This window comes from Dipodomys merriami, unplaced genomic scaffold, assembly GCF_024711535.1.
Source record: "Dipodomys merriami isolate MVZ:Mamm:240054 unplaced genomic scaffold, mDipMer1.0.p SCAF_41, whole genome shotgun sequence".
NCBI classification, from domain to species: domain Eukaryota; kingdom Metazoa; phylum Chordata; class Mammalia; order Rodentia; family Heteromyidae; genus Dipodomys; species Dipodomys merriami.
This window is the reverse complement of record NW_027205715.1, coordinates 12,249,898-12,271,416: the sequence shown is the minus strand read 5'-3', so window position 1 is coordinate 12,271,416 and position 21,519 is coordinate 12,249,898. Positions and strand designations below refer to the sequence as shown.

The window sequence follows — 21,519 nt, the reverse complement described above, 5'->3', positions numbered from 1 at the left end:
GTAGACTAATGGCCTGGACTAAAATCTTCCTACTTTTGCCCTCTGTATAGCTGGTCTGAATAGTGTCTCACATTTTCCCTGGGCTGGTCTGAAACCTTGATCCAATCTCACCTCCCAAATAGCTGAGACTAGAGACAGTCTCAACTTTGGTGTTAATCACACAAGACTTAAAAGACATTTTTTAAAGGAAGGCCAAGATTACCCACACCTACTAAAAAGGTAATGAACAATCCAGTCCAACGACCTGGGACAAATGCCTTACTTACAAAAGGAAATTTATTCAAGAAGAGAATTTTAACACAGATGACCCAGGAAGTAGCAGATATTTGTTTAAATTACTCCTGTCACTGTAAAGCTTAGCAAGGAGAGGCAGAGTAGCAACCATTGTAAACCTTATGCAATCCAATCCCTCTTATCAAACTTAAGATACACTGTCCTTTACGTCATCAATGACTGGACATTGCTTGGCTCTCTTACAACCTGTTACTTCTCTTCGCACATGTCTTAAATTCTCCTCTCTCATTTCCCTTTCCTGAATAGACAGTGGGGTTCATTCACCTTAACAAAAATCATTTTCACAGCACTTTACATGCCATCAGAACCCATTTACTTCTCTGCCCATAACTCACAATACATTCACTGAGATGTGAAAGAAATCTATCTGCTCAGTTCATGTTAACTACTACTGTAAAGATCATATTAAAACTAGTCATTGGAAGCACCCATGGGAATAACAATGGGAAAGCAGGCTGAAGAGAGAGGGGGAAAGAGGTAGAAAACAGAAAGGTGACATACATAATGGGCTGGCTCTTAGATTCCCACTTCCACTTCTACTCTCACCCCAATGTTTATCTTTGGAAGCTGTCATGATGGGTAGTAACAGTGCTATGCATCAAACCCATGGCCTTATTTTGTGTGCTGGCACTCTACCCATGAGCTATATCCCTAAGCTTCTGACTTTTTTCTGTTAAAATTAATAGTTAACTGTCAAAGGCATGCAGTTTTCAGATGAAGTACTCCCTTATGATGCTGAAGTAACAATCATTCCTTGAACAGCAAGGCTGACTATATTAGTGGTGAGATAATCTTGGGTAAGTGACTATAGCTGCCTGCCCTCCAGGGCAATGCTGGGCAGATTCCCATACTTTTGCATAGACTGTACATTGGCAAAAATGTCAATCTACAGTAAGTAAACAGAGGGATCTATCTATCTATCTATCTATCTATCTAAATTTTCCCCCCAAGACGGGTTTAAAGAACACACAGGACCTGCGACGACTAGATGGGTTTATAGCTAATCTGAACTGTATTAAGCAGCTGGCAATACCTGAACTTTGTTAATTCTTTGTGTTTTGTGAACCAATACTGGGACTTGAACTTAGGGGCTGGGTTTTGTCCCTTGGCTTTGCTGCTCAAGGCTAGTGCTCTTGAGCAACAGCTCCACTTCTGGCCTTTGGTAGTTAATTGGAGATAAGTCTCAGACTTTCTTGCCTGGGCGGATTTCAAACCATGGTCCTCAGATCTCAGCTTCTTGAATAACTAAGATTATATTAATGAGCCATCAGCGGCCAACCTCCATTTTCTTTTATCTGACAAAGAGAAGCTAATGTGTATAATTTTGGAAGATAGCATTTGCAATGAAGAGTCCTGAAGAATAATTTTGTTTTATTATCATGATTTGTGAAGAGAAACTAGGCAGACAGTTCAAGAAAGGACACAAAGTCCCTTCTCTAAGTTCCAAATTTCTTCTTTTTGATAGGTGGTGGGAGCTGAGCAATGATGTCATCCAGGGGCCGTTCTACTGCCACAAGTGTCCTTTCATCCAGAAGATCCATGAAGAGTAAGGGCTGTAAAGAGAAAACAGTGATGCTACCAGGAGTTATAGTCCAGGCCACTAGAACTAAAAGGTTCATCTTACACAAGGATGAAAGAATCTGTAGAAATCTTTAATAACCTTTCCTGTTCTCTTGACTCAAAAAGGTTGGAAGCTTTTAGCTGAATTAATTACAAAGAAATCTGATGAGGGCTAGGAAGGTGGCTCAGTGGTAGAGCACTTGCCTTGCATGCATGAGGCCCTGGGTTCGATTCCTCAACACCACAAAAACAGAAAAAGCCAGAAGTGGTGTGGCTCAAGTGGTAGAGCGCTTAGCCTTGAGCTGAAGAGCTGAGGGACAGCGTCCAGGCCCAGAGTTCAGGCCCCACGATCGGGAACCCCCCCCCCAAAAAAGATACCTGATGAAACTTATGAATTGGGTCAAATAATATTATTATAAGTTCAATGGGTAAATATATATATACACACACACATACATATTAAAAAAAATTTTTTTGGGGGGTGGGGGGGAGTCTGATGTAGGGCTTGAACTCAGGTCCTGGGCACTGTCCCAGAGCTTTTTCACTCAAGGCTAGCACTCTACCACTTTGAGCCATGATCCTCAGATCTCAACCTCCTGAGTAGCTAGGATTACAGGTATGAGACATCAGAGCCGGGCTAAATTGCATTTATTTTATATATAGTGAAAAGGCTAGCCAGAGTAGAAACTCATAACAAATTCAATAACTTCCATTTGCTTTAAATTTTTGTAAAATATTTTCCAACAAGAAACTGTACTGAAAAGCAAACAATCATACTAATGACTCTTACCTGAGCACCAATATCACCTTTTACATTTCATTTGGAATTGGAGTGACACACCCACCTCTGAGTTCAGAACAATGAAATATAGACACAAGGTACAGAAAACTTCAGAAAGGTCACTCATCTCCCCAAACCAGGTTCTTACATATAAACTGAAGCTGCTCTTTCTTGTTTTCCTATTGTGAAGCTTTCAGAACATCACAAGAAGCCAACCAGCTAGAATATAACCCAAGATGTTTTACCTTATATATCTTAGAAATTTTAAAGGCATGGACTGTGCGCCTCCGGAATACATCTGATTCATTCGTGGGAGGAAGAGGATTGTAGAACACAGTTTTATCATTTGGCAGAGGCTAAAAAGAAAAAAAGATTTACTATTTAAATTGTTACTCCTATTGTCTAGCATGCTCAATGTCCTCGGTCACTTTTCTTTTTTGCCAGTCCTGGGGCTTGAACTCAGGGCCTAGGCTATGTCCCCGGAGCTGCTTTGTACTCAAGGATAGTGTTCTACCACTTGAGCTACAGCACCACTGCTGGCTTTTTCTGAGTAGTTCCTTGGAAATAAAGAGTCTCATGGACTTTCCTGCTTGGGCTGGCTTTGAACTGCAATCTTCAGATCTCAGCCTACAAAGTAGGAGTATAAGCTATGAGCTACCAGCACCCAGTTTTTATTGACTTCTACAGACCAAAGGAAGGTGTTCATTTTTCAGGACAACACCATTTTTCATCTTTATGTTGTGTATCCCATTTCCTTAACTACCCTTACTTCAGGAGAGTGGTAGCACTCTCCTAAGTTGTGACAAGAAGAGGTGAGCAAGAGGAGGCAAGAGAGAACACGGTACTGCATACCAGTAAGATCAAAGGGACAGGATGAGGCTTTTGTCCATGCTTATCAGTAACTACTTGTCATAAAGGAACAAATCAGTAGGAGTAGGAGCTTAGTCTGGGCAGGCTCTGTGCTTTCTGGACTCTTCCCCAGTACATTACATACTGCTTAACTGGATGAAGGCCTCCCCAGGCAAAACATCAACACAAACCACCCCCGCTGCTGTCACTGACACCTCAAGAGATTGCCGCTGGCCAAAGAAAATGGTATTTCATCTCTGACTTTGTTGCAGAATGGTAGACTCATCACCAGGACCTGGGGAAAAGTGATCTAGACTGAGCTAGAGAAATAGGTGCATAGGAAGGGCCCTTCCTGTACCACTTATTTCACAGGAGGCACTTGTCAGCCAGCTCTGCTTCATACACTCAGAGGACCCACAGCCCACAAGATGGGTTTCAGTGATACATCCTTGGGCACAACTCCTTTAAAGCCATCTGCTGCTTTACCCACACATGTTCCACCCCCACCTTCACAGATATACTGAAACAGCAGATGTTGGTTGTAATCTAAGCCCAAAGCACTGGGCAGGCATGGCTGTGGCCCACAGTGTTCCTAGGAAAGAAAGCCCCTGCCCAAAAAGACATGTAAACGTGAGATAAATGGAATAGCAGCTGGTAAAGAGGGTGGAATGTCAAACTGAAGAAAATGCTCACACCCACCGAAATATAATCATACAGTCTGAAAATTTCCTGGCTGAACTTTCTCAAAACATCAAGCCTGTCAGTACCATCCATCCGGCAAGTCAAAATGCTATCCTGGATATCAGGTAATGAAACCATCTTAGTCACTCCAGGATTCAGAGTTGAAAGTAAAATCTGCCAAGTCAACTGTATTCCCTTTAGAGGGTCACCTTCTGAATACTAATCTGATTACTCTTCTATTTAAGTGCTCACTGGCAAAGTAGAGAATAAGTCATAGAAGTAAAAAACCAGTATGTAAAACTAACCCTGTCCCTGAAGCCTCCTGAGAGCAGGAATGCAAATATGTTACACAAAGCTCCCCTTCTCCAAAGATTATACTAGGAATCTTTTTTGTTTTTGTCAGTTGTGGGGATTGAACTCAGGGCCTCGGCACTGTCTATATGAGCTTTTTCGCTCAAGGATCGCTTTGAGCCACAGTGCCACTTCCCATTTTCTAGTGGTTAATTGGAGATAAGAGTCTCATGGACATTCCTGCCTGAGTTGGCGTTGAACCGTGACCCTCAGAACTCAGCCTCCTGAGCAGTAGGATTACAGGTGTGAGCCACTGGCACCCAGCTTATACAAGGCATCTTTATTGTGCCTTTTCTCTAAGCAGTCACTTTATGCAGGTCCTTAACATATAGAAGTGAGGAGGCAGCACCGAAGAACTCACCAACGACTTGTCAATGATGCAGAACATGTAGGCATCATGGAGGAGGATGTGCATTGGTCTCTTGGGATGAAAACTGATGTGTGTGATGGGAGTATCCCTCTGGAGCCACAGGTGGTGAAACCCCTGCTTCTGGACAGTTCGGCTCCATTCTGTGTACTGTTTGTCTGGGATGCTGTACTCAAATATCTGAGGAAGGAAATGTCAGAGACTAAAGAACAGTGTGTGACCATTAGCTTCAGAGATCTGGTTCCTTCCTGGATTTATCCTTCATTCCCAACAAAATAAACAAGGATTGCATCATATTAAGTTTTATAACGCCCCCCCACTTATAGTTTGAACCCAGCCTCGTACTTGCTTATTAGTTTGCTTGATTAGTTGGTGTGCTACCACTCATATCTCACTACCTCCAAAACTCAGTCTTATTTTTTTGGCCAGTCCTGGGGCTTGAACTCAGGGCCTGGTCACTGTCCCTGAACCTCTTGTGCTAAAGGCTAGTGCACTTGAACCACAGTGCCACTTCTGGCTTTTTCTGTGTATGTGGTACTGAGGAATCAAACCCAGGGTTTCATGCACGCTAAGCCACATTCTCAGCCCCAGAACTCAGTCTTCTAAGTAATTAGGATTATGGCCCTGAGTCACTGTACCAGGCTCTTCCACTTAAAAAATTTTAAGGTAAATTATAGAATAAAAGTTTACTAATTTAATAAAAGTTATCCTTGACAACCTCTTCCTCAATACACCAGCGGCATTCAGTTTCTTCTTTAGTTTTCAGAGGTGTTTTATGTACACAATACATACTGTCATGTGTCATTTTCCCGCTTAGTCTCTAATCACAGTGACTCATCTACAACCAACCAAAAGAAAAAAAAAAAACAGATACAATCTGAGGACTGTGGTTCAAAGCCAGCCCCAGCAGGAAAATCATGGAATTTCTATATATAAACTCTCTACAATAATTTTTTATTTATTTTTATTTTTTGGGTCCGGTCGTGGGGCCTGAACTCTGGGCCTGGGCGCTGTCCCTCAGCTCTTCAGCTCAAGGCTAGCGCTCTACCACTTGAGTCACAGCGCCACTTCCGGCTTTTTTCTTTATGCTTATGTGGTGCTGAGGAATCGAACCCAGGGCCTCATGCATGTAAGGCAAGTGCTCTACCACTGAGCCACCTTCCCAGCCCTCTACAATAATTTTTTAATTTAATTTTGTCGGTCGTGGGGCTTGAACTCTAGGCCTGGTGGCTGTCCCTCAGTTCTTCAGCTCAAGGCATATGTCTACCACTTGAGCCACAGTGCCACTTCCAGTTTTCTGGCAGTTAACTAGAGATAAGAGTCTCATGAAGCCAGGTGCCTGTGGCTCACGCCTGTAATCCTAGCTACTCAGGAGGCTGAGATCTGAGGATCACAATTCAAAGCCAGCTGGGGCAGGAAAGGCCCTGAGACTCTTATCTCCAATAAACCACTGGAAAACTGGAAGTGGTACTGTGGCTCAGTGGCAGAGCGCTCGCCTTGAGCTGAAGAGTGCAGGGATAGCGCCCAAGCCCAGAGTTTAAGCCCCAGGACGAACAAAGAAAAAAAAAAAAAAAAAAGTCTCATTACAGGCATGAGCCATCAGCGCCTGATTTACAATAAATTTTTAAAGATACTGTCAAACTGAGATGCTGTTTTTCCTATACCCTTATAGCACAACTCTTTGATCTTGTTAATCTAACAGGCAAAACAAACAAAAAAACTATTTTTGTTTAGAAACTGGCCTCAAACTTATTACACAATTCACACTTGCCCCCAGCTCACAGTCTTCCTGCCTCTCTCCTTTCTGATTATTGCGATTATAAGCATACACCAGTTTTGCTGACAAAAGCCCTGAAGGGACTGACTGCTATGTAAACGGTACCAGGTGGACACTACTATTATGTGTGACAAAACCAAGACTATGCTGTTTTTCGTCAAAGACTCAAATCAAAACCAAAACCAAGCCGGGCGCTGGTGGCTCACGCCTGTAATCCTAGCTACTCAGGAGGCTGAGATCTGAGGATCACGGTTCAAAGCCAGCCCGGGCAAGAAAGACCGTGAGACTCCTATCTCCAATAAACCACCAGAAAACCGGAAGTGGCGCTGTAGCTCAAGTGGTAGAGCGCTCACCTTGAGCTGAAGAGCTGAGGGACAACGCCGAGGCCCAGAGTTCAAGCCCCACGACCGACAAAAAAACAAAACAAAACAAAACAAAACAAAACAAAAAAAAAAAAAAACCAAAACCAAAAAACAAGCCTCAGTTTACTAGCCATCTACTCACATGACCTTCCCAGATCACATTTAACTTTTCAATAGTTCACTGGGGTGTATGATGTTTAGTATCACCACCATGTTACAGCTGAAGATGGATAAGCATTGAAAATTTCACAATATATTCTACAGTGTAGGTACTTTTAAGATTTACTTACAATTTGGCATGGAGAGGGGTGAAGCAATGCTCAGCTGCTAGGCAGGCACTCTACCACTTGAGCTGTATCCTTAGCCCTAAAGACATAAAGCCCTTCTACAGACATAAATTTTGCCTTGCTGAAACAATTCTTTTTTTTTTTTTTGGTTGGTTGTGGGGCTTGAACTCTGGGCCTGAGCGCTGTCCCTCAGCTCTTCAGCTCAATGCTAGCACTCTACCACTTGAGCTACAGCAACACTTCTGGTTTTCTGGTGGTTTATTGGAGATAAGAGTCTTACAGATTGGAGATAAGAGTCTCAAGGATGTTCCTGCCTGGGCTGTCTTTGAACCGAGATTCTCAGATCTCAGCCTCCTGAGTGGCTAGGATTACAGGCATGAGCCACTGGTGCCCGGCTTGCTGAGACAATTCTTTATTCCAATGGTTCTTGGAGAGCATATTTATTAACACTGACAACTGCCAAAATTATATTCCATTCCTTAACACTGGAATCCTGATCATCTCTAGTCTAAAGCAGTCAATGAAATGAGTACTTAAAACTCTTCCATTCTCTTGTGCTTTGACCCAGAATTAGTGCTTCACCATGTGAACTGTGCCCCATCACACCAACAGGTACTGCTGGCCTATGATGAGCTCAGACTATGCATGGAAACTTTACTTCACACAGAAAAAAAACTACTTGTATATCCTTCAGCATTTTCAAAGAAAAGTTCCTCCAAACTGTCCTAGCCAATTTGGCTTCCAGGTTAGCATTATCTAGCAAGAGGGAATTAGAGAGCACTGGAATCAATCTTACCTGTTGGTCAGAATGAGCAATAACAAGATTGTTGGTATTGGGGGCAATGGCTAGGGCAGTTACTGGAAAATTGTAGGCAGGCACTGTGCAGTGAAGCTAGGAACAAAAAACAGGGGTTAAGTGGCAGTTCTATAGGATACTTTCCCTCATGAAAGCAACATGGTAGAGCTCAGTTGATTTTCTTTTCTGTCCTGATGACTGAACCAAGAGCCTTGAGCAGGTACTGAGCTATACCCTCAGCCCCTGGATGAACTCTTTTTAAACACTTCTCCCTGTGAACTCAAAAAGAGTTCTATGAAAATTTCCATAAACTTCAGGTATTTTATCATTAATGAACTTTAATTTTGTTTTTATTAAGTCTTTACAAAACTGGAAGCATTTTCAGAGAACTCAATAGTAAAGCTTTTATCTTAGAATAAACCTATATGAATTGCTTATAAATATGAACTTGAACAGGAACATATAATTAATGCTTAGGGGTATTTATGTACAATTGTAAGGCATGTGGGTGCTACAGAAAATTTCTTTTTTTTTCCTGTTGGGGATTGAACCCAGGACATTTCACAGGCCAGGCAAGCACTATGGTTGAAATCCATTCCCAGCTCATATAAACTTTTCATTTTAAATGCCAGGCAAAGCTGGACGCTGGTGGCTCACGCCTGTAATCCTAGCTACTCAGGAGGCTGAGATCTGAGGATCGCGGTTCAAAGCCAGCCCGGGCAGGAGAGACCGACCGTGAGACTCCTATCTCCAATAAACCACCAGAAAACCGGAAGTGGTGCTGTAGCTCAAGTGGTAGACGCTTTGCCTTGAGCTGAAGAGCTGAGGGACAGTGCCCAGGCCCAGAGTTCAAGCCCCACGACCCACCAAAAAAAAAAAAAAAAAAAAAAATGCCAGGCAAGGTTCAAAGAAAAGATAACTAGTGCTTGCTTCTGCCAGAATTAATGAAGATTAAATTAAACAGCAATAGAAACATCAGAAAATGTACTTGTGAAGAATCATTTTATAACTCAATGTGTGAATGATGTATTATTACTGATCAAATAATGTGTCACCCACAATAGAATTTTTTTTTTGTAGTTCTGTTTAACTTAAAAATACCTTGAAGGGTCAGGCTCTCCCAAGCACCCAGGCAGCTCAAGCCTATAATCCTAGCTACTCAGGAGGCAGAGTTTTTTTTGGTCGGTCGGGGGCTTGAACTCTGGGCTTGGGCACTATCCCTAAGCTCAAGGTCAGCACTCTACCACTTGAGCCACAGCGCCACTTCTGGTTTTCTAGTGGTTTATTGGAAATAAGAATCTCAGACTTTCCTGTCCGGGCTGGCTTTTTTTTTTTTTTTTGTCGGTCATGGGGCTTGAACTCTGGGCTTGGGCGCTGTCCCTCAGCTCTTCAGCTCAAGGCGAGCGCTCTACCACTTGAGCTACAGCGCCACTTCTGGTTTTCTAGTGGTTTATTGGAGATAGGAGTCTCACGGTCTTTCCTGCCCGGGCTGGCTTTGAACCGTGATCCTCAGATCTCAGCTGCCTGAGTAGCTAGGATTACAGGTGTGAGCCACCGGCACTGGCTGAGATTTGAAGATCATGGTACAAAGCCAGGCAGGCAGGAAAGTCCATGAGACTCCTATCTCCAATTAACCATCAGAAAACTGGAAGTAGCACTGTGGCTCAAAGTGGTAGAATGTTAGACTTGAGCAGAAAAGCTCAGAGACAGTACCCAGGCCCTGAGTTCAAGCCCTACAACCCCACCCCACCCCCCCAAAAAAAAGTACAAAATTTTGAAGGTGTAAGGCAAGCCCTGAGAGAAAAACTGTTATGTCTATCTAGTCATGTCTAAACTTTCCATGCTTTAAATATAGAAATAACCTGGATATGTGTTTGTCACCCACAAAATCCTTAGTCATGAATTTCTGTGAATCAATACTTGCACTGTTCCCATTGACTAATATTACAGTAGAACTTCTGAGTTCCACAGAAATAAAGAGTAATCTGAAGCAGAGAACATTCCTGATTTAAAAAAAAAAATAAGAAAAAAAAAGTTTTAGTAAATTTCCAAGTCACTCCAGATATAATCTGCCTTGGACTTTTCAAATGAAAGACTAATAACTTCCTGTATGACTCAATCTGCTGTCACAAAATCGTTCACTTACCTCTAGATTCTTCAGATTGTACACATGGACTCCAGCACTGGTACCTGATGCAGCTAGCCAATTCCCATCTGGACTAACTGCCAAAAGACACATGGCCTCTACAGTCCCTATGAGGGCATAAGAACAATTAAGTCTCTGAAGTACATGTTCACAGCTTCCCTAACCTGAAGATGGGCGTTTTAAAATAATTAAAGCAATAATGTATTAAAAGTTTTGCAGCTGGCACTGGTGGCTCATGCCTATAATCCTAGCTATTCAGGAGGCTGAGATCTGAGGATTGAGGTTCAAAGCCAGCTCGAGCAGGAAAAGTCTATGGAGACTCTTATCTCCAATTAACCACCAGAAAACCGGAAGTAGTGCTGTGGCTCAAAGTGGTAGAGCACTAGTCTTGAGCAAAAGAGCTCAAAGAGCCGGGCACTGGTGGCTCATGCCTGTAATCCTAGCTACTCAGGAGGCTGAGATCTGAGGATCGTGGTTCAAAGCCAGCCTTGGCAGGAACATCTGTGAGACTCTTATCTCCAATAAACCACTAGAAAACTGGAAGTGGCGCTGTGGCTCAAGCGGTAGAGCTCTTGCCTTAAGCTGAAGAGCACAGGGACAGCGCCCAGGCCCAGAGTTCAAGCCCCATGACTGACAAAAAAAAAAAAAAAAAAAAAAAGAGCTCAAAGACACTGCTAAGGTCGAGTCCCATGGACAGAAAAAAAAATTGCAAATTAGTTTTAAAAGTTAACCTGACTAGGGACTGGGAAGGTGGCTCAGTGGTAGAGCGCTTGCCTTGCAAGCATGAGGCCCCGGATTCGATCCTCAGCACCACATAAGCAGAAAAAAAAGCCGGAAGTGGCATTGTGGCTCAAGTGGTAGAACGCTAGCCTTGAGCTGAAGAGCTGAGGGACAGCGCCCAGGCCCACGAATGGACCCCCCCCAAAAAAAAAGTTAACCTGACTAGAGCCATAATAACAGAAACAGCTTGGTATTGGCACAAAAACAGACTCAAAGATCAATGGAACAGATTAGAAAACCCACAAATAAAATCACATACAAAGTCATCTGATATTTGACAAAAGAGCCAAAGACATACAGTGGAAACAACATAAGACTCTTTAACAGTTGATGTTGGGAAAACAGGGCATATGAGGAAAACTAAAAATGGACCCTTGCTTGCCACTATACACTAACATTAATTCAAAGTGGATCAAAGTCCTCAACATCAGACCCAAAACTATGTACTGCAAGAAAGAGTAGGAGAAACACTAGAACTTATAGGTATAGGCAGGAACTTTTTTTTTTTTTGTCAGTGGTGGGGCTTGAATTCTAGGCCTGGGCTCTGTCTCTCAGCTCTTCAGCTCAAGGATAGCACTCTACCATTTGAGCCACAGTGCCACTTCCAGCTTTTTCTGCTTATGTGGTGCTGAGGAATCAAACCCAGGGCTCCACGCATGCAAGACAAGCACTCTACCACTAAGCCATCTTCCCAGCCCCTAGGCAGGAACTTCTTGATAGTCCCAGGGCCACAAGAGATAGGAGAGAGACTCAACAAGTGGAACTACATAAAATAAAGTTTCCACACAGCACAGGATATAGCTACTAAAAAGATAGCCAACTAATTGGCAAAAGAACTTTACCAGCAATATATCAGACAAAGGCCTAATATCCAACATATATAAGGAGCGCAAGAAACTAACCCCTCCCAAACTTAATACACTAATCACTAGACAGGCAAAAGAGATAAGGAGAATCTTCTCAGAAGAGCTAAGAATGGCAAAGAAACACATGAGGAAATGCTGATTTTCCCTGGACATAAAGGAAATGCAAACCAAACAACTCTGAGATTCCATCTTATCCCAGTTAGATTGGCCAACATTTTGAATTCAAACAACAAATGCTGGTGGGGATCTGGGGAAAAAGGAAACCTACTGCGTGGTTGGTAGGAATGTAAACTAGTACAATCACTCTGGAAAACAGTCTGGAGGTAGACCTTCCTGCGACCCAGCTATACTATTACTAGGCATCTACTCTGAGCATTATGAACCAGGATATGATAAGGACACCTGCACATCCATGAACATTGCCACACTATTCACAATAACCAATATATGGAAACAGCCCAGATGCCCCCAATAGATGAGTAGATCAGAGAAAGTTATACCTATATACAGTGAAATTTTATGTAGCCATTAGAAAGAATAAAAAAATGTCATTTTCAGGGAAATGGATGGGACTAGAAAAAATCATGCGGAGTGAGGTTAGCCAAGATCAGAGACAAATGGTGCATATTCTCTCTAACATGCACAAGTTAGATCTAAATTGCACTGGGATATGACAAACTACACAGGATTCTAGATACTCACACACAGTGAGATCAAAACAGGATAGTCATAGGAGAGAATCACAAAGGTGCAATCCTAAGTGCTTCCTTATATTTCATATAATATACACACTAAAACAAGCTCCAAAGATATGAAAACCAGACTTTTTAAATGTTTTTTCTTTTTCTGATGATTCTATATTCTTTATGTTATACACAGTACATTCATATGCATATCCGTGGGGGTGGGGGTGAAGACACAGAATCCAAGGAAAAAGGGCGAAAAACAGTACAGTAGTGGAGTGAACTAGACTACAACTGGAGAGTGGAGATGGAAGGAAGGGAATGGGAAAGAATGAGGGGAACAGATGACACTGTACAAAAAGAAATGTACTTATTACCTGATGCATGTAAATGTAACCCTTCTGTATATCACCTCTAAAATAACAGTAAATTTAGAAAACAAAAAAAGTTAACCTGACTAGTTTTAAAACTTACTTAACCACTCCTCACGTAAAGGGAAGCCAGAGAGATAAAACGAAAGGCATCACTGGTTGAGGCCTGAGGAAGACATTTTGGATTCTTCTGTATAGTAACAAGGAGAATATATGTGTCACTAAAATCTATAAATTAGGGGCTGGGAAGATGATTCAGTAGTAGAGTGGATGCATGAGGCCCTGGGTTCGATTCCTCGGGACTACATGAGCAGAAAAAGCTCCGAGTGGCGCTGTGGCTCAAGTGATTGAGTGCTAGCCTTGAGGTGAAGAGCTGAGGGACAGCGCCCAGGCCCACAGTTCAGGCCTCATGACCGACAAAACAAAACAATACAAAACAAAAACTATAAATTAATTGTTTCAAACTCCTTTTTCTTTTAGATATTTTAAAATCAAAGTTATTGACACACAGTAAGCTCAACACATCTGAAGCACAATTTACTGCTGCCTATTTAGCACTAAGGGGCATGGATAAACCATCTTTGTCGTCAAGGGACTTTAAATTAATGTGGCAACATGAAGGTATAGGATAAATATTTGGACAGCCATTTTTTTATGTCAAAATATGTGTTAAAATCAGCTTACACTAAGAAAAGGAAAGAAATATTCATATCACCCCATTTGGAAAGAAAAGCTTTAGTGTCAAACTTTATAGAGACCCTAAGCTTCAAAGACCACGATAACGACAATGTGCCTCATGAAGGTTAAAATGGGTGACTTTAACTAAGTATCACTATCGCCCAATACTGTGAGAGTGAGATCTGTGGATCAAAGTTCAAAGCCAACACAGGCAGGAAAGTCCTCAGATTCTTATCTCCAAGTAATCACCAGAAAACTAAAAGTGGTGCGGTGGCTCAAATAGTAGAGAGCTCACCTTGAGCTAAAGAGCTCAGGGACAGTTGCCAGGCTCAGAATTCAAACCCCACGATCGACAAAGAAACAAAAACAAAAACAAAACAAAACAAAAAAACCTTAAAATGTTAATGATAGTTATTTTTGGGTGTCAGGATAACAGATGATTTTAACTTTCTTCTTACTAAGCTAACAAAACTCTTGGATGGATGATAAAACTTTTCTGGCCCCAAACAGGGAAATTGAAACCTAGTGAGAAAATAGTAGGTGTGAGGAACATTTCAGATTTCATTGAGTGTCTTCATCTGCCAGATTATATCCTCCTACTTTAAACTGCAACCATATGAGTGAGTTTATGCAGGGTTGAGAAGACTATAAGAACCCCCAACACCCAGGCGCCAGTGGCTCACGCCTGTAAACCTAGCTACTTAGGAGGTTGAGATCTTAGAATTGAGGTTTAAAGCCAGCCCAGGCAGGAAAGTCCATGAGACTCTCATCTCCAATAAAACACTAGAAAACTGGAAGTGGCGCTGTGGCTCAAGCAGTAGAGCGCTGGCCTTGAACTGAAGAGCTGAGGGATAGCGCCCAAGCCCAGAGTTTAAGCCCCATGACAAAAAAAAAAACAAACCAAAACAAAACAAAAAAAAAAACCCAACCCAACACTTAGGTCTAAAAGAAAAAAAAAATCCCCCCTTAGGCCAGTTACAAACTCCCACCTGATTGAGGCTGGAAACTATGCAGGTGCTTAAAGCTTGCTTCCAACAGTTGAATGACATGCAGAGATCCTTGATTTGATGCCACAAAGAGCTTTGTTGAATCTTCAGAAAACAAAATCTGAAGAGCAGATCTAAGGAATGCTGGCATTTTTGAAACCTTGGGGTAAACCAACAGGGAAAGCTAGTAAGTGAGAAATAGACATTATAGCTCAACAAAAACAGAGTTAGGGGCTGGGAAGGTGGCTCAGTGGTATAGCGCTTCCCTTGCATGCATGAGGCCCTGGGTTCGATTCCTCAGCACCACATAAGAAAAAAGAAAAAAGCCAGAAGTGGCGCTGTGGCTCAAGTGGTAGAACGCTAGCCTTGAGCTGAAGAGCTGAGGGACAGCGCCCAGGCCCACAATTCAGGCCCACGACCAGACCCAAAAACAAACAAACAAAAAAACCAAAAAAACAAAAACAGAGTTAAATTAATTAATACGAAGCCAGCAAACTGACCAAATGATATATGCCTCCTGTTACCTACATCCCTTGACAGTCCAACTTCAATTCCCTACTATGGAACTAAATTACACATGAAAGAAACCGTTTGGCAGAAAAGCGTAAGCTTTACTGCTACTTCTGGCATTTCTCTATCCCTCCCAAAGCAATCAATACAAAATTAAAAAATAAAATAAAATTTAGCTGTGATGCTAGGAATTGTCTCCTCCCTTTTTAAATGTGCTAGAGACTGAATTCAGATTCTTACATAAGAAACTGTCTCCAAAGCTGGGTGCTGGTGGCTCACACCTGTAGTCCTAGTTACTCAGGAGGCTGAGATCTAAGGATCGTGGTTTCAAAGCCAGCCAGGGCAGAAAAGTCCTTGAGACTCTTACCTCCAATTAACCACCAGAAAACTGGAAGTGGTGCTGTGGCTCAAGGGGTAGAGTGCTCGCCTTGAGCTGAAGAGCGCACGGTCTCACAGAGACCAAGCCCAGAGTTCAAGTACCACGACTGACCAAAAAAAAAAAAAAAAAAAAAGGGATTCTTATCCAACAAAAATGACACGATTCTTCTTGTACAACCACATGAGGCTCTTACTCACCCTTTGGAGACTTATGTTGTCACGTTCATATTTCAACCGATAGAGGAAAAAACGAGATACGGTTGAATAGGCTATCCAACCTCCACATGGGGAGATGCAACTGCAAATAATGTTCTCAGGGCCCTGACAATCGGAGGAAGCAAAATAAATGTTAGTGGAAAATCTCTTATGACCACATTCACCATGACATGAATCTCCATATTCTTACTGCTCTGAATATTTCCACAAATACCTAGGCTATGTCCTATGATTATATGAGAAGCAGAGCAATTCAGTGATGTTGTTTTGATTTCCAAATACAAAAGTCTAAAGATACTGTGTTTCTTTGCCTTTCAGGTGATTCTGATAGCTTCATATTAAATCCCAACTTGGGAAAACTGAGCAGGTAGGCACTAAGTTCACAAAGCCCAGGAGGGCTGGTAATTCAAAGTGCTTATTTTGTTTTGCCTGTGATAACATAGTTCAATAACCTCTAATAGATAAGTAAAAATACTTGGGAGGAGAAAAAATGAATGTAACATTTATATAATTTTAAAAAATCAGGGCTGGGAAGGTGGCTCAGTGGTAGAGCACTTGCCTTGCATGCCTGAGGCCCTGGGTTTGATTCCTCAGCACCACATAAGCAAAAAAGAAAAAACCCGGAAATGGCCTTGTGACTCAAGTGGTAGAGGGCTAGCCTTGAACTGAAGAGCTGAGGGACCGCCCAGGCCCAGAGTTCAGGCCCCACGACCGGACCAAAAAAAAAAAAAAAAAAAAAATCAAGTTGTGCATGCTGATGATATACCTCTAATTCCAGCACTTGGGAGGTAGAGGATGGAGGACTGCAAGTTAGAAGCCAGTCTGGGCCACATAGCAAGTTCTTGTCTCAAATAAGCAGATCTGTCTCTCTAAAATATAATTGTGCTTATTTTCCTGCCTAGCTCTAATAAAAACAAAACAAAACAAAAACTACAGGACTGAAATTAAAAAACAAAAAAAACCCAACCCATAGCCAGGTGCCAGTGGATCATGCCTGTAATCCTAGCTACTCAGGAGGCTGATATCTGAGGATCATGGTTTCAAAGCCAGCCCGGGCAGGAAAGTCTGTGAGACTCTTATCTCCAATAAACCACTAGAAAACCGGAAGTGGCGCTGTGGCTCAAGCGGTAGGAGCGCTAGCCTTGAGCTGAAGAGTGCAGGGACAGTGCCCAGGCCCCATGACTGACCAAAAGAAAAAAGAACTGCACAAAAATCAGCAGGAAGTTATAAAAATTCTAGCTTTCTCAAGAATAATTTTGTTAAGTTATTATTACTTTTTTTTGCCAGTCCTGGGGCTTGCACTCGGCCTGGGCACTGTCCCTGAGCTTCTTTAGTTCAAGGCTAGTACTCTACCATTTGAGCCACAGTGCCACTTCCAGCCTTTTCTGTTTATGTGGTAAAGGAATCAAACCCAGGGCTTCATCATGCATGCGAGGAGAGCACTCTACCACTGAGCCATATTCCTAGCCCTGTTAAATTATTTAAAGAAGCCAAAAATTCATTTAGCTGGGAGTGAGGTCTCCAGGAAGGCTTTCCAGCATAAGGGAGAGGACCAGGAGGAAATGTTACTATTTGAAAAGCAAAGGAAACACATGACATTAAAGTGCAGGCAAGAAATTTTACTTTTGAAAATCTATAGTCAACTGGCACCTGTACAGTGAGTGGGATTATGGGGAAACTCCAGAGAAATGACTGGTGGAAAATGGAAGTAAATTTTTGCATTAAAATAAGACAAGTGCTGAATATAGTTAACTATGATAGTCTACTATGGATTATTAGAAGGCTCATAAATAGCAATGATTCTAAAAGAAAACAAAAACATGACCCATTGTAACAATGAGATGGACAAAGACACTATGTTGAAAATGAACTTCCAGGGCTGGGAAGGTGGCTCAGTGGTAGAGCACTCGTCTTGCATGCTCAAGGCCCTGGGTTCAATTCCTCAGCACCACATAAGCAAAAAGAAAAAAGCCGGAAGTGGCGCTGTGGCTCAAGTGGTAGAGTGCTAGCCTTGAGCTGAAGAGCTGAGGGACAGCGCCCAGGCCCAGAGTTCAGGCCCCATGACCGGACCCAAAAAAAAAAAAAAGAAAAAAAGAAAAAAAAGAAAATGAACTTCCAACTTGTTGGGGAGAGGGAAGGAGTTGGAGAGGTGGGGAAGGAAAGGATGACAGGGGAAAAACACAAAGGAGGAGGTAACAATGCTCCATAGGAAATGTACTCATTACCTTGCTCATGTAACTGTAACCCCTCTGTACACTATTTTTACAATAAAAAACATATTAAACTCAAGGCCTGGGTGCTGTCCTTGAGTTTCATTTTGCTCAAGGGTAGCACTCCACCACTTGAGCTACATAGTGCCACTTCCTGTTTTTGAGTAGTTTATTGGAGATAAAGAGAGTCTCATGGAGACTTTTCTTTTTTTTTTGTGGGTCCGGTCGTGGGGCCTGAACTCTGGGCCTGGGCACTGTCCCTCAGCGATTCAGCTCAAGGTTAGCGTTCTACCACTTGAACCACAGCGCCACTTCCGGCTTTTTTCTTTTTGCTTATGTGGTGCTGGGGAATAGAAACCAGGGTCACAGGCATGCAAGGCAAGCACTCTACCACTGAGCCACCTTCCAAGCCCTCATGGAATTTTTCTGCCAGGGCTGGCTTGAACACAATCCTCTGATGTCAGCCTCCTGAGTAGCTAGGATTACAGACATGAGCCACAGGCTCCCAGCAAGACATCTACATATATGGACAAGCTTTAAAAAGATGTCACTTTGGGGCTGGGAAGGTGGCTCAGTAGTAGAGTGCTTGCCTTGCATGCATGAAGCCCTGGGTTCAATTCCTCAGCACTACATATACAGAAAAAGCCGGAAGTGGTGCTGTGGCTCAAGTGGTTGAACGCTAGCCTTGAGCTGAAGAGCTGGGGGACAGTGCCCAGGCCCAGAGTTCAGGTCCCACAACCAAAAAAAAAAAAAAACTGGCACTGTGGCTCAAGTGGTACAGTGTTAGCCTTGGGTAAAAGTTGTTTAGAGACAGTGCTCAGACCCTGAAATTCAAGCTCCAGGACTGGCAAAAAGAGAAAAAAAGAAAAAGAAAAAAAGATGTCACTTTTGTTTTCAACACATATAACTTCATCAAAATCTCAAATAAAAAGGTGGCCAGTCCTTCAGTGAAATAGTTTAGGATATAGAGTTTTACCTTGTGAACTAAATCACTAAATTCATAATGGGAGAAACATTCTGGATCTCAGACCTCAATGCATAGTGAGCCTCTTACCTTTGTCTTGAGGTGCAATAAATGATCTGCATTTTTGGAAAGTGGAAGGGTGTCTCCATTTTTGCCTGAAAAAAGAAACGTCTCTGAGTTTTGTTTTTTTTTTTTGTCGGTCGTGGGGCTTGAACTCTGGGCCTGGGCGTTGTCCCTCAGCTCTTCAGCTCAAGGCGAGCACTCTACCACTTGAGCTACAGCGCCACTTCCGGTTTTCTGGTGGTTTATTGGAGATAGGAGTCTCACGGTCTTTCCTGCCCGGGCTGGCTTTGAACCGCGATCCTCAGATCTCAGCCTCCTGAGTATCTAGGATTACAGGTGTGAGCCACCAGGGCCTGGCACTTCTCTGAGTTTTTGTCCCACCCCCAAAACAGAAGATGATACATTTTTTCTTCTAAAAGTTACCTATCAATATGACTGAATCACTATCACTGAAAAAAATAAAAAAAAATGTCTTGACTTAGTTAGTGGACATACCATTTCTGTGGGGTAGTACATTATATGAATAAGGAAGTGAGTAGTTCTAAGACACCATCAGTTGTTTGAAGCTACAACCCCAGAAAGGCATGCAAAATGCAGTTTCTATGGTCTTAATTTCAATCCATTCTAAAAGAGAAGACTCAAACACTTATCTAACATGTCATCCCACACAAAACTGCTAGGTTGTTACTGTAGAAACCCATGTGACACTTTGTTTTTCTGTAGGACATCACTATTCATCATCTTGCCATTTTCAACAGTCTTCTACATTTCACATAACTAGGACAAACTGATTTTCATGACGTTTCCTTCAACTACATCCTGTAGTATACCTTATAGACGCTTACTATAAAATATACCTACTTTTTAAACTTACTTTTAAAGACATGATCCCTTTAACCTGCTTTTTTTTTTTGGTGGGGCTTGAACTCTGGGCCTGGGAACTGTCTCTGAGCCCTTCAGCTCAAGGTGTGTACTCTACCACTTGAGCCACAGTGCCACTTCCCATTTTCTGGTGTTTTATTGGAGATAAGACTCTCAGGGCCTTTCCTGCCTGGACTGGCTTTAAACTGCAATCCACAGATCTCAGTCTCCAGAGTAGTTAGGATTACAGGTGTGAGCCACCAGTGCCTGGTGCCCAGCAAGATTTTAATACTCAGTAACTTGTTTGCTTTTTTAAAAATTGGTCCTGAGCACTATTCCTAAGCTTCTTTTGCTCAAAGCTAGTATTTTACAATTTGAGCCACAGCTCTACTTCTGGCTTTTTTTTTGCCAGTCCTGGGGACTAGGTACTGTCCCTAAGATTCTTTTGCTCAAAGTTAGTGCTCTACCACTTCTTGCCTTTTCTGTTTATGTGGTACTGAGGAATCAAACCTAGGGCGCTTCAAACATGCTAGGCAAGCACTACTTCTGTCTTTTTTTGTGCTTAACTGGATATAAGACTTTCCTGCCCAGCTGGCTTTGAACCATGACCCTTAGATCTCAGGCTTCTGAGAGCTAGGATTACAGGCATGAGCCATTAGCACCCGGCTTTGTTTGCTTTCTCTTTTTCTTATGAATGGGAAAACCTTAAGTGAAGAAAAATGTATTTTTTTCTCTAAGCAGAAATTCAACTGAAATACTAAATTATGGCATCCTTTCTCCAACTTTCTTTTTCATATGTATGAATGTAAGTGTATGTTATTTTTTATTTATTTTGTTGGTCGTGGGGCTTGAACTCTGGGCCTGGGCACTGTCCCTCAGCTCTTCAGCTCAATGTGAGCATTCTACCACTTGAGCCACAGCGCCACTTCTGGTTTTCTGGTGGTTTATTGAAGATTATAGAATCTCATGGATGTTCCTGCCTGGGTTGGCTTTGAACCTCGAACCTCAGATCTCAGCCTCCTGAGTAGTTAGGATTATATGCACGAGCCACTGGTATCCAGCAAGTTTATGTTATTTTTACTTATTTTTTTTCTTCCAGTACCACGGGGATCCAAACCTGGGCACTGGTGCATGGTAAACAGACGCTCTATTTTTAAGCTTATATCCACAGACCTTTCCCATTTTCTTTTTTTTTTTTTTGTCGGTCGTGGGGCTTGAACTCTGGGCCTGGGCGCTGTCCCTCAGCTCTTCAGCTCAAGGCGAGCGCTCTACCACTTGAGCTACAGCGCCACTTCCGGTTTTCTGGTGGTTTATTGGAGATAGGAGTCTCACGGTCTCTCCTGCCCGGGCTGGCTTTGAACCGCGATCCTCAGATCTCAGCCTCCTGAGTAGCTAGGATTACAGGCGTGAGCCACCAGCGCCCGGCCCCATTTTCTAATTGAGAAACCTTTCTTCAGTTTTACCTGTTGCAACGGTAGATCCTAGTCGCCAAAGTTCCAAATGATGAGCAAACTGGAAGAGGAGAAGCTGTCTCTTTTTAGAACAGGAAATGAGACGTCGCTGTATCCAAGAATTGAAAAGTTATAGACAGCCTCAGTATTAGCTACAGCAGCAATAACTTAGTATACTTTCTTTCTTTTTTTTGGTCCAGTCGTGGGTCCTGAACTCTGGGCCTGGGCATTGTCCCTCAGCTCTTCAGCTC

The 21,519-nt window shown here is 42.5% G+C and overlaps 1 protein-coding gene across 3 annotated transcripts in view; it reads right to left on the bottom strand.

The window, feature by feature from the left end:
* Positions 1 to 1,645: 1,645 nt before the first annotated feature.
* LOC138807045 (U3 small nucleolar RNA-associated protein 4 homolog) overlaps positions 1,646 to 21,519 on the bottom strand; it is a 36,735-nt gene continuing 16,861 nt past the window's right edge. For all 3 annotated transcript variants that reach the window (XM_069992622.1, XM_069992623.1, XM_069992624.1), the window contains exons 9-17: positions 21,281 to 21,377; positions 18,984 to 19,048; positions 15,702 to 15,824; positions 14,619 to 14,775; positions 10,252 to 10,358; positions 8,106 to 8,201; positions 4,878 to 5,063; positions 2,881 to 2,991; positions 1,646 to 1,847 (exon numbers count right to left, since the gene is read on the bottom strand). In XM_069992622.1, the coding sequence (XP_069848723.1) occupies positions 1,731 to 1,847; positions 2,881 to 2,991; positions 4,878 to 5,063; positions 8,106 to 8,201; positions 10,252 to 10,358; positions 14,619 to 14,775; positions 15,702 to 15,824; positions 18,984 to 19,048; positions 21,281 to 21,377 (1,059 nt within the window). In that variant the 3' untranslated portion in view covers positions 1,646 to 1,730. The remainder of the gene's footprint in view (positions 1,848 to 2,880; positions 2,992 to 4,877; positions 5,064 to 8,105; positions 8,202 to 10,251; positions 10,359 to 14,618; positions 14,776 to 15,701; positions 15,825 to 18,983; positions 19,049 to 21,280; positions 21,378 to 21,519) is intronic.